General features: G+C 32.0%; 2 protein-coding genes across 2 annotated transcripts; one reads left to right on the top strand and one right to left on the bottom strand.

Annotated features, from left to right (window-relative positions):
• Positions 1-2,186: 2,186 nt before the first annotated feature.
• LOC134232893 (uncharacterized) lies at positions 2,187-5,373 on the bottom strand. The gene is made up of 3 exons (XM_062714881.1): positions 5,167-5,373; positions 4,849-4,971; positions 2,187-3,915 (listed from the first exon to the last, which is right to left on the bottom strand). The coding sequence occupies exons 1-3, from the start codon at positions 5,225-5,227 to the stop codon at positions 3,770-3,772; spliced, it is 330 nt and encodes a 109-aa protein (XP_062570865.1). The 5' UTR covers positions 5,228-5,373; the 3' UTR covers positions 2,187-3,769.
• A 2,354-nt stretch (positions 5,374-7,727) lies between these two features.
• LOC134232910 (uncharacterized) lies at positions 7,728-10,074 on the top strand. Its single transcript, XM_062714905.1, has 3 exons — positions 7,728-7,888; positions 8,084-8,206; positions 9,425-10,074. The coding sequence occupies exons 1-3, from the start codon at positions 7,828-7,830 to the stop codon at positions 9,571-9,573; spliced, it is 333 nt and encodes a 110-aa protein (XP_062570889.1). The 5' UTR covers positions 7,728-7,827; the 3' UTR covers positions 9,574-10,074.

The following is a 10,074-nucleotide window of genomic DNA, read 5'->3' as shown; positions in this document are numbered from 1 at the left end:
AGATTCAAGTTTGTTCAAATCATGACCCCCAGGGCAATGGTGGGGCCAAAATTTTTACATAGGAATATATAGGAAAAATCTTTAAAAATCTTCTTCTCAAGAACCACTGGGCCAGGAAAGATGAAACTCATTTTGAATCATCCTCAGGTAGTGTAGATTCAAGTTTGTTCAAATCATGACCCCCGCGTCAATGGTGGGTCTAAAATGGCCGACCCAAGTTTTACATTATATAGGAAAAATCTTTAAAAATCTTCTTCTCAAGTGGGCCAGGAAAGATGAAATTTATGTTGAATCATCCTCAGGTAGTGTAGATTCAAGTTTGTTCAAATCATGACCCTTGGGGCTAGGGTGGGGCTAAAATCTTCTTTTCAAATACTTCAAAGTTACGATTAGTGTTATTTATATAGAATCATCCTCAGGTAGTGTATATTCTTTTTTGTAAAAAAAATTGGGGGGGGAGGGGGTAAATTCAAGCCTGATGTGCTCAGGTGAGTGCTCTGGCCCCTGGGCCTCTTGTTTTTTATTTGTCTGTATTTTTGTTTAGCCTTGCCACCTCTTTTTTATAATTTTTTTTTGTAAAAAAAATTCATCATTTATTTCAAGTATTTTAAAATGTCTTTTGTGTATGCGGAAACATATATACATTGTATATAATTTTTCATGTTTTCTTTTCATTACTAAACGGTCAGAATAACATTTATTTTTCTCTTTTGTTGTGGCCATTAGTAACTGTACACGCTGGCCATATTGTGTAATCGATTTGGGGTACATAATTTATGGAAAATGTAAATTCTTATGCAGCATCCTTTTATATTGTATGATATTTGTCGCCAATTCATGTTTTACTTGAACAAAAAAAGTAACTCAGAGAAAAGGAATGTTTGAAACTGACATGCGTGATTGTGAACAATCAGCAAATTAATTTATCTCTTATTTTGTTTTGACTTGGTTGTGTTTTTGAATTTATCATTCATGTTTTATTTTAACAAATTAAAGCAATCCATTTTTAATGATGACATTTAAGGTAGCATCTAATATACATGTATAAACAGTAACAATATCAAAGATCGTTCAAATTTGAAAAAAATACCATTTTCCATGAAGTTTTTAGCAGCAATCTTACCACATGAAATTTGTGCTAAAGAACTTTAATGAACATTGGCATATTTCTGATAACAGCTTTTTTTAGTGAACATTAGGCTTCAGAAATGTAAAAAATAAAAAAAATATTTCTAAACTTTTTTTAAAAATGAAAACATCAATGAAATGCGATTCAGATATGTGGGATCAGATGCCTTGGAGTAGTAAGCATTTTCTGTCGACCAGACACACCTACAGGATGTTCCTTGTCATAATGGGGTACACAGAAGAAAAATCAATAGCCAAATCACTGTAAGGGAAAAGGTTTATTATGAGAAGAAAAAATGCGTCGTGGGAAGCTTTGAAAGTATTGAAAGTGACTTGAATTACATGCTAAGTTTTTCTGCACATTTTATAAATCGCTAAATTTGCGTCTCGCTAAAATTTCTACTTATAAGGTAAGTCTATTTTATCAATGTTGACGTTAAATAATTATATATTGCTACATTTTTTGATAGAAAAGAGAATCACCTAATGGGTCTGTGTTTTTTCTTAAAAATGTACAATTTTGCTGCAATAGTTCGAATAACTATAAAAATCTAAACTTAAGATCAGAAATATTGTACCCTCGTCCTTTTTACACAATCAGGAAGTCTAGGGTTCACAATTCTACGTAGTTTTTGGCTACTTCTTATCTTGTACCACGTGTCACACACCCAATCCATGCGTTGACATAATAATATCTTCAAAAGGTGTTATTTGCTGAGGGTATATCCCAGTCAATATTTGATTCCGCTGTAGAATGTTATAAAAAATGTTCCATTGTGCAGATTGTAAACTTTTTCTCAATTTTCTTGCATAAGATCCTTTTTGTCCTTCTGTCGTATATTTTCAGACCAATCTTTAAAACACACCGAAAATGTTTAAAAACTGCTTACTATTTATTTTTTAATCTTTATCGATAAAGCCATACCAAATATAAGCCATTAGTGGTATGATGATGTGCATTTTTATCTAAGAATACATTGCATATATTTACACATAGTCCATTTGTTGATAAACTTTTTGATAAAACTTTTCCACTTGCTGGCTACACTTGCCTGAAAAAACCTTGTTTGCATGAAATTGGCAAGATACTGGCTCAAAGTGATAAAGAAACTAAAGACGGTTACCTGAACTTCTTAAGACACAAAACAAGTGTTCTTATACAGTTAAATTTTAAGAAGGATAAATCAATCGTTAGGTTTAATCGGATCACATACTTACAATGGTGAGGTTTTCGGTAGCCCTTTTAATGTGTACTTTTCAGGTGTTGTTACAATCAATTAATCTACGGATTTTCCTGTTTGTTCGATCATGACCAGGAGTACATAGCGAGTGTGACCGGTCGAAAGGAGGTCTTTACTCCATCCAAGGCACCTGATTCTACCTCTGATGTTTAGGTATCATCGTCAGCTTAAAGCCAACCAAATAAAAAAGATGAAGGTATCAAACAGAGAGAGACCTATCTCCAAATAACCTGGAAATAATAAACATCTGTGAACAAAGCATAAAACACGGACAAAAAGAGTTAACAGTGAGGTGTGATCAGGTGCCCTGAGGTGAAGAAGATATCTACTAAAGTTTAAATTTTTATATAACATACACAAATCTTCCCTAAGATTTTAATTAAATATGTAGTTTTTGTATGACGTATTTTTGTTTCGAGTTATGTCCCTTGGCCAACGTCTTGGAGCTCAAACTAGGGAATTTTCCTCTTATAGCAACCAACTGTAAACGTGTTTGGTAGTAATATCAAGGCAAAAATCTTTAATATTCTAAGAGAAGGTTTTTGTTAATATATATTCGTAAGATTGTGTTATTTTCAAGTCAATATACAGTATGACAGATTCAAATTGGTTGAAAAATGAAGGAATCCAAGCTTAATTGTTGACATTTACTACAAAATTTTTTTTGGATAAAATCAAGTCCATCGAAAACTATATATTTTGAATAAATGAACAGATTTAAGAAATGTACTTAAGAAATATACTTTTAAAACTTTATTTCCATGCAGCAATGACTATGTCATAAATTTAGTACAAATTAAAACAGATTGAGAAAAAAAGCATTTACAATACATGTACAAGTGCGTTAACAAATATACCATTCTGAAGTAAATTAAAGTTCGTCACGTGATCTGACACTCACGTGATATATGCATTTAATCTGAACCACATGGAAATCAATATCGACAGTATGTACATTTGTACCCAAATTAAAGTTCAAATGGTTGATTGATTAATTATTTCTTCGAATCTTGTAATCTCTAGAAAGTGTTTTGTGTGATACATTTCATGAAATAGAGCTCAATTTTAAAATTGTTGATATTATGATGTTTCATTCCTTAAAACAAAACTCGGTGACAGTTTATACTCAATATACTTTCCAAACAATGATTAAATAAAAGTAGCGTCACGTTATCAAAAGGTATTGCGATCAGCATAGTTTTGGTGAATTCAATGCGGTAGCATTGACGCTTTGATGTAGTTAAATACTCTATAACCTTTTTTTTATTTGATAAAAGATGTTATATATTATATGATGTCTCTGTAGTTATTTCCGATGCACATTTCCTTTCTACAGCGTAGACAGTGCTGCGACCATATCCCCTTAAGGGCTTTATAAAGCTTTTCCTCTGAAATCTTCTCTAATACTTTCCATGATATTTTCTCCAAATTATAAGCCTCTGATATCTTCTCCAATACCTCCTCCTCTGAAATCTTCTGTTAAACCTTATCCTTTGGAATCTTCTTCCATACCAGTTGCTGTTCTGTTGTTGTGCCTCCTCGACTCCTACAGTAAATATTTACATGTACAGTCTTAATAAGAATAGAACTGTTAAAATTATTATAAAAAATTATCTCCCTCTATTTTACAGTTATTCCACTTCTTTTCGAATATTCTGCTTTGATTGTAACATGTAATCCTTCATTTCAGCAAGTGATTATAGATTGCAAAGACAGCAAATTCAAATTCAAAGGATTCGACGATTTGTTAAAGAAAAATGTATGTTTGAAAATTTGAGCATTTTTGATGGGGAATCACAGATCAGGGACCTATTTTACACTTGATTGCTAGCCGTCAACCTAAAAAAAATTGATTTAGTACATGATCGGAATCATCGCTTAACCTCTTGAAAATATTTCTTGGCGTGCATGACCGTGTTGTGTGTATATATTGTCTGTCTAAAGTGGTTTTGAAAAGATGAAACTAAGTGTAAAGTTATCTAATATCACTTAAATGTGTTTAGAGTGCCCATATTGGACAGTTTTAAGGTGATAAGTACATTTAGCTCAAATATGGAATTCTCCAAAGTTACAATTATATCTACTCACATTTTTGCGCTAATTCATTTAACTGATCGAGTAGACACGTGTTATAGAGTTTCATGTGGGTTTTTTTAAAATAATACAATCAAAATTGAAAAAATCAATTAACATTTAAACTACTAGTTTTAGAAGGTCAGCGTGCAAAAGTTTGCAAGAGGATTTTAAAACCGGTAGCTATTAAATTATTAGAGATTTAGAGCTTTTTTCCCTCTGATTTTAAAAATTGATATTTTCTTCAAGAAATAAATTTTTAAAATCTTTTATGAGACTTCATTCAGAAAAGTTTTATGTCGAAATTAAAATGTCAAAACATTGTACTTTCTATCAAGTGGCTTTGACGGATTTATAATTCAAACATGAAGTCACATGATATGAAGTGTCTAACTTGACCACCTACCTGGGATACACATGCTCTCCCCCAGGTCCGGAATCTCTTCACATATCTCTAGGTCGTCACAGTCGCTGTCGTCAGAGCAGCTTTTGAGAGGCGGAGGTTGGGATACGTCATTTTCTGCCGAATCTGAATGGTTTGTGAAATATAAGTGTCACTGTTAGGTTAAAACATTTGAATGCTGTAAGTTTTAATACCTGTTACTGATAATACTAGCAAGTCCGCAAATCATCTCTTATTCAGTGTATTCAAACATTATAAAGACACAGATGTAGTTATATTAACAGATATATAACAAAAGTCGTATGAGACTTATTATCTTACCTTTTCCTGCCATACCCAACCCAACAATCACAAGGATAAGGAAAATCTGTAGATACTTCATGGTGGTTACTTTTGTCACATCTAATGAAAAATTACTGAATTCCCTTTTTATGTCTTTGAGACGAGGTTTTTGAGGTCATTTAGATTGTAAATATAGCACGAGTTGTTGATATTATTGTCTAATGCACAACAACATCCTCTCACAATTTCGGAATTAAATTATTGTGCATGGAGTAAAATCCTTCCAAACCAATGCCATTCATTTCCGTAACATTGATAAATAGATAAACTTTAAACGACAAATGCAAAACACTGGCAGAGATATTTATCAGAAAAGCTTACTTGAGCATTCAGTTTTAAATCTAGTTGAGGGTGGTGGGTGGTTGGGTTGAGTTTAGGATAGGGATAAACCTCTAGCACATGCCCAACAAAATATCATTAAATACCCTTCATCATTTTTTTATGCATAAAATAAGTTAATATGTCGGAAACTTTTTAAAAGTATCATGAAAGAAGACGGTACGGTTTGAGCTTTATTGTGCCCTAAAAATTCAATGTTCTTAAAAAGTTATGAAATTGGCTTTAACAATAGTTGAGTAGATGAATATGATAAATCATTAAAGAATATGACATGAAGAAGAGCCTTTCTTGAAATATGACGTCATTACTTTGGTACATTTTTAAGTTTAATGCAGAAAAGCTTCAAAATGACTCGTTTTTCTACTAATTTTCCTTTAGAAAATAGTGTCTGCCACCGTCGCCCACTTTAATTTTTGGATATATTATGTGAACTGCTATGAAAAATCACTTATCTCAAAATCTTTCCGGGCGACGGTGGCAGAGTATGTTTTTTGAAAGAAAATTCCCTGAAAATTGAGGTCTTCTGCAACTTTTTAAGAAAATACGGGAAAATGCACAAGTTAATGACGTCACAATTGGCATTTAGGAGGTCATATGAGGAAAACCATTTGTGTATTCTTACTGCAGAGATTCCTATGATTCAAAAAGAATTAATTTTAATTTCTTCTATCACTTTCATATTTTAGAAAAATATAGGGCTTTATTTGTATTGAAACTGTACCTTCTTCTTTGGTACTGTGCAAAAAGGGGCATTGAATCGACTCGAGGTGAAAGTTAAACAGCATACAAAATGTGAAATGTTTTACATGAGAAATGAAGTCGTTCTTTTTTTCAACTTTATACACCTATAATGTGTTTCTTGTTATCTTAATTAAGATAATGAGAATGTATTCCCGCCTTATCAAATTTTGTATGTTATAACAGAGTTTCAAGAGGTGTAGCTCTACTGGTATTTTCTTATAACTAAGGAGAGATGAAGTAGCATTTGAACTTGAAACTTTGCAACAGCAATAAATTAATCATTGGTTTAGTCATTTTCTTGGCAAGATATATTGAAATCAGACCAAAGCAGTAGGAGGAATAGCATTTTGAAAATATTTCAAAGAAATTTATATTTTTAGTAACCATGGCAACAGATACAAAGAATTATGTGTCTTAGTGTAGTTTAGTTGTGTTGCAAGATATTGAAATAAGATCAAAACTGTAAGAGTAGAATTTTGAAAAAATTTCAAAGAAATTTCTAGTAAACGTGGCAATACCGTTCATCGAAACCCAGTAATTAGTATCTTAGTGTAGTCTACTTGTGTGCCAAGTAATATTAAAATCAGACCTAAACCGTAAGCGGATTAGCATTTTGAAAAAAAAATGTGTACAGACAAAAAGACGGACGGACGACGGACCCATTACTTTTGCATAAGCTCTTCTGGTCTCGGACTAGTATTTTTGATAATTTAAATAATTTTGATAATTTCGGAAAATTTGCTAATTTTGGAAAAACCCGTCGACAACTCAGTATGTACATAATGACCAAACAATTAGTATGAAAATTCTCAGATTGTTCATGTGTATTTGCTGACAAGGTCATTGAGTCAAACGTACGATTGAAAGTTAAAGTCATCACAGATTTTGATTCTAAACACAATCAATCGAATGTTGATATAAAAATTAAATTGACTGTCGTATTGAAAAACTCTCATGTAGGTTTTAGAAACCAGTTTCTATATGATCTGTGGTTTCGGGGGCCAATTGCTGCTGTCCTCCTAGAATCTGTTAAATAACAGAGCCTTTTTGCATCATACCGGTATATTTTTTTTTAAAAAATGAAGATAAATGGATCTTTTTATAAAAATAAATTAAATGCTAAAATGAAAAAGGAAAGAAAAAAAAAATATATTTAAAAAAATGTTTTTCATGATATTTCATAAGAAGCTGCAAGTTTCTACGTATTATTTACTTATACGTCTTGAACTCACGAACCTTATATTACTTTCAGGATCTCATTTTTACCTTTCGTGGTTCTGCAATGCAGAATCCGCTTTAGTACAGTTAAACTTATTTTCCTTAGAATCTATCAAAGTTAAGGAAATTACAGAAACGAGCATATGGCATTGGTTTAGAAGGATTTTACTCCATGCACAATAAATTAAATCCGAATTGGTGAGCGGATGTTGTTGTACAATAGACAATAATATAAACAACTTGTGTGCTATATTTACGTCGGTATGACCTCAAATACCATGTCCCTAAATATATAAAAAGGAATTCAGTAATTTTTCATCAGATGAGACAAAAGTAACCACCATGAAGTATCTACAGATTTTCCTTATCCTTGTGATTGTTGGGTTGGGTCTGGCAGGAAAAGGTAAGATAATAAGTCTCATACAAGACTTTTGTTATATATCTGTTAACATAACTACATCTGTGTCTTTATAATGTTTGATTACACTGAACAAAGAGATGCTCTAAGGACTTGCTAGTGTTATCAGTAACAAGTATTCAAACATAGCATTCAAATGTTTTACCTAATAGCGACACTTATATGTCACAAACCATTCAGATTCGGCAGAAAATGACGTACCCCAACCTCCGCCTCTCAAAAGCTGCTCTTTCGACAGTGACTGTGACGACCTGGAGATATGTGAAGAGATTCCGGACCTGGGGGAGAGCATGTGTATTCCGGGTAGGTGGTCAAGTTAGACACTTCATATCATGTGACTTCATGTTTGAATTATAAATCCATCAAAGCCTTTTGATAGAAAGTACAATGTTTTGTATTTTAATTTCGACATATAACGTTTCTGAATGAACTCTTGTACAACAGCTGTTATATTTTCGTGACGAAAAATATTTATTTTACCAATTTACAAATTATTTTACCAAAGTACCTTTTAAACTCTCATAATTTAATCGCTACCGGTTTTTCGATTCCCTTGCAAGCTTTTGCGCTCTGGCCTCTGATCGTTGTAATTAATATTTTTTATTTTTTAACTGAATTTTTTATTTGAATCAAATTATATGAAAAAAAAAACACGTGAAACTCTATAGACATGTCTATCTCAATGCATTAATAATGAATAAGCGCAAAATTGTGAGCAGATGTAAATGTAACTTTGGACATCTCAAACTTGATCACCATGAAACTGTTCGACAATGGCGCTCCCAACACATTAAATGTGATATCAGATTACTTTTGACTTTAACCCTGTTTCAAAGATGTTATGGAACAATTAGTTTCATAATTTCAAAATCACTTTGGCCAGACAAAATACACACAATTTAAAGAAACAAGTATGTAACGATTGATCAAAATTTGCCTATATATTTATTGTTATGTGATAATACACGAGAAGAATTTTTTTTTTCAGAGGTTAGGCGAAGATTCCGAACATGTACTAAAACATTTTTTTTTTTTAGTTGACGGTTAGAAAAGATACTAAACTTGTTCATAAATCGGCGAATTCAAATTTAGCGCAAACACTTGGTTTTGAGTTGTAGGCGCATTCATGAATTAGCACTACACCCTAATGCGCTGTATATTGTATCAATATTTTTTTGCGGTATTTATGAATTAGCGCATCGTTGTCCCCGCCAAAGCCCTTAAAATGTAAAGAAAGTTTTTAAAGTATACCTATAGTACTTCCATGATCATAAATGCAAAAAAAATTCTATGATAAATATTCATAGACTTTGATTTTTTTTTTCTTGACAACATACAATTACTTCCTGAAATGAAAGATTTCAATCAAAGTAGAACGTTTCGAAGAAGAAATTATATATTTGTGAAATAAAGGGAAAGATTTTTTTTTATAATGATTAAAAAGTTAAAACAGTTTTGTTCTTATTAATTTCATTATTTTACATGTAAAATAACTGATTATTACTGATTACTTTACTGTAGGAGTTGAGGAGGCACAACAACAGAACAGCAACTGGTATGGAAGAAGATTCCAAAGGATACGGTTTAACAGAAGATTTCATAGGAGGAGGAGGTATTGGAGAAGATATCAGAGGCTTATAATTTGGAGGAAATATCATGGAAAGTATTAGAGAAGATTTCAGAGGAAAGGGTTTATAAAAGACCTTGAGGGGATTTGGTCGCAGCACTGTCTACGCTGTAGAAAGGAAATGGGCCTCGGAAATAACTACAGAGACATCATTCAAATATAACTTTTTTTCCGAATGAAGAATCAAAAATCAGTTTTACAGTATTTAACGACATTTAAACGTTTCAATGCATTGAATATTACTGCACTGAATTTACCAAAACTACGATGATCGCAATACCATTTGATAACTTGACGCCATCCGGCAAAATTAATGCGTTATGTGGATCAAGTAATTTTCAATTACTTGAAAAATCCTTTTTTTAACTTGAAATAATATTATCAATTATGTGAAATGCATGATTTTCTTTTCATTGTTTTCGTTGAATAATTTTATTCTAATCATTGTTTGGAAAGTATACATGTATTCAATAATGCCATTATATCTTTTGTACAGGAAAGAAAATGTTTACATCACACGCCTCAATAAAACATCAAGAACTGA

This window comes from Saccostrea cucullata, unplaced genomic scaffold, assembly GCF_032062105.1.
Source record: "Saccostrea cucullata isolate Sc308-1 unplaced genomic scaffold, CSIRO_AGI_Scuc_v1 ctg52, whole genome shotgun sequence".
NCBI lineage: Eukaryota > Metazoa > Mollusca > Bivalvia > Ostreida > Ostreidae > Saccostrea > Saccostrea cuccullata.
This window is presented reverse-complemented; position numbering and strand designations above follow the sequence as displayed.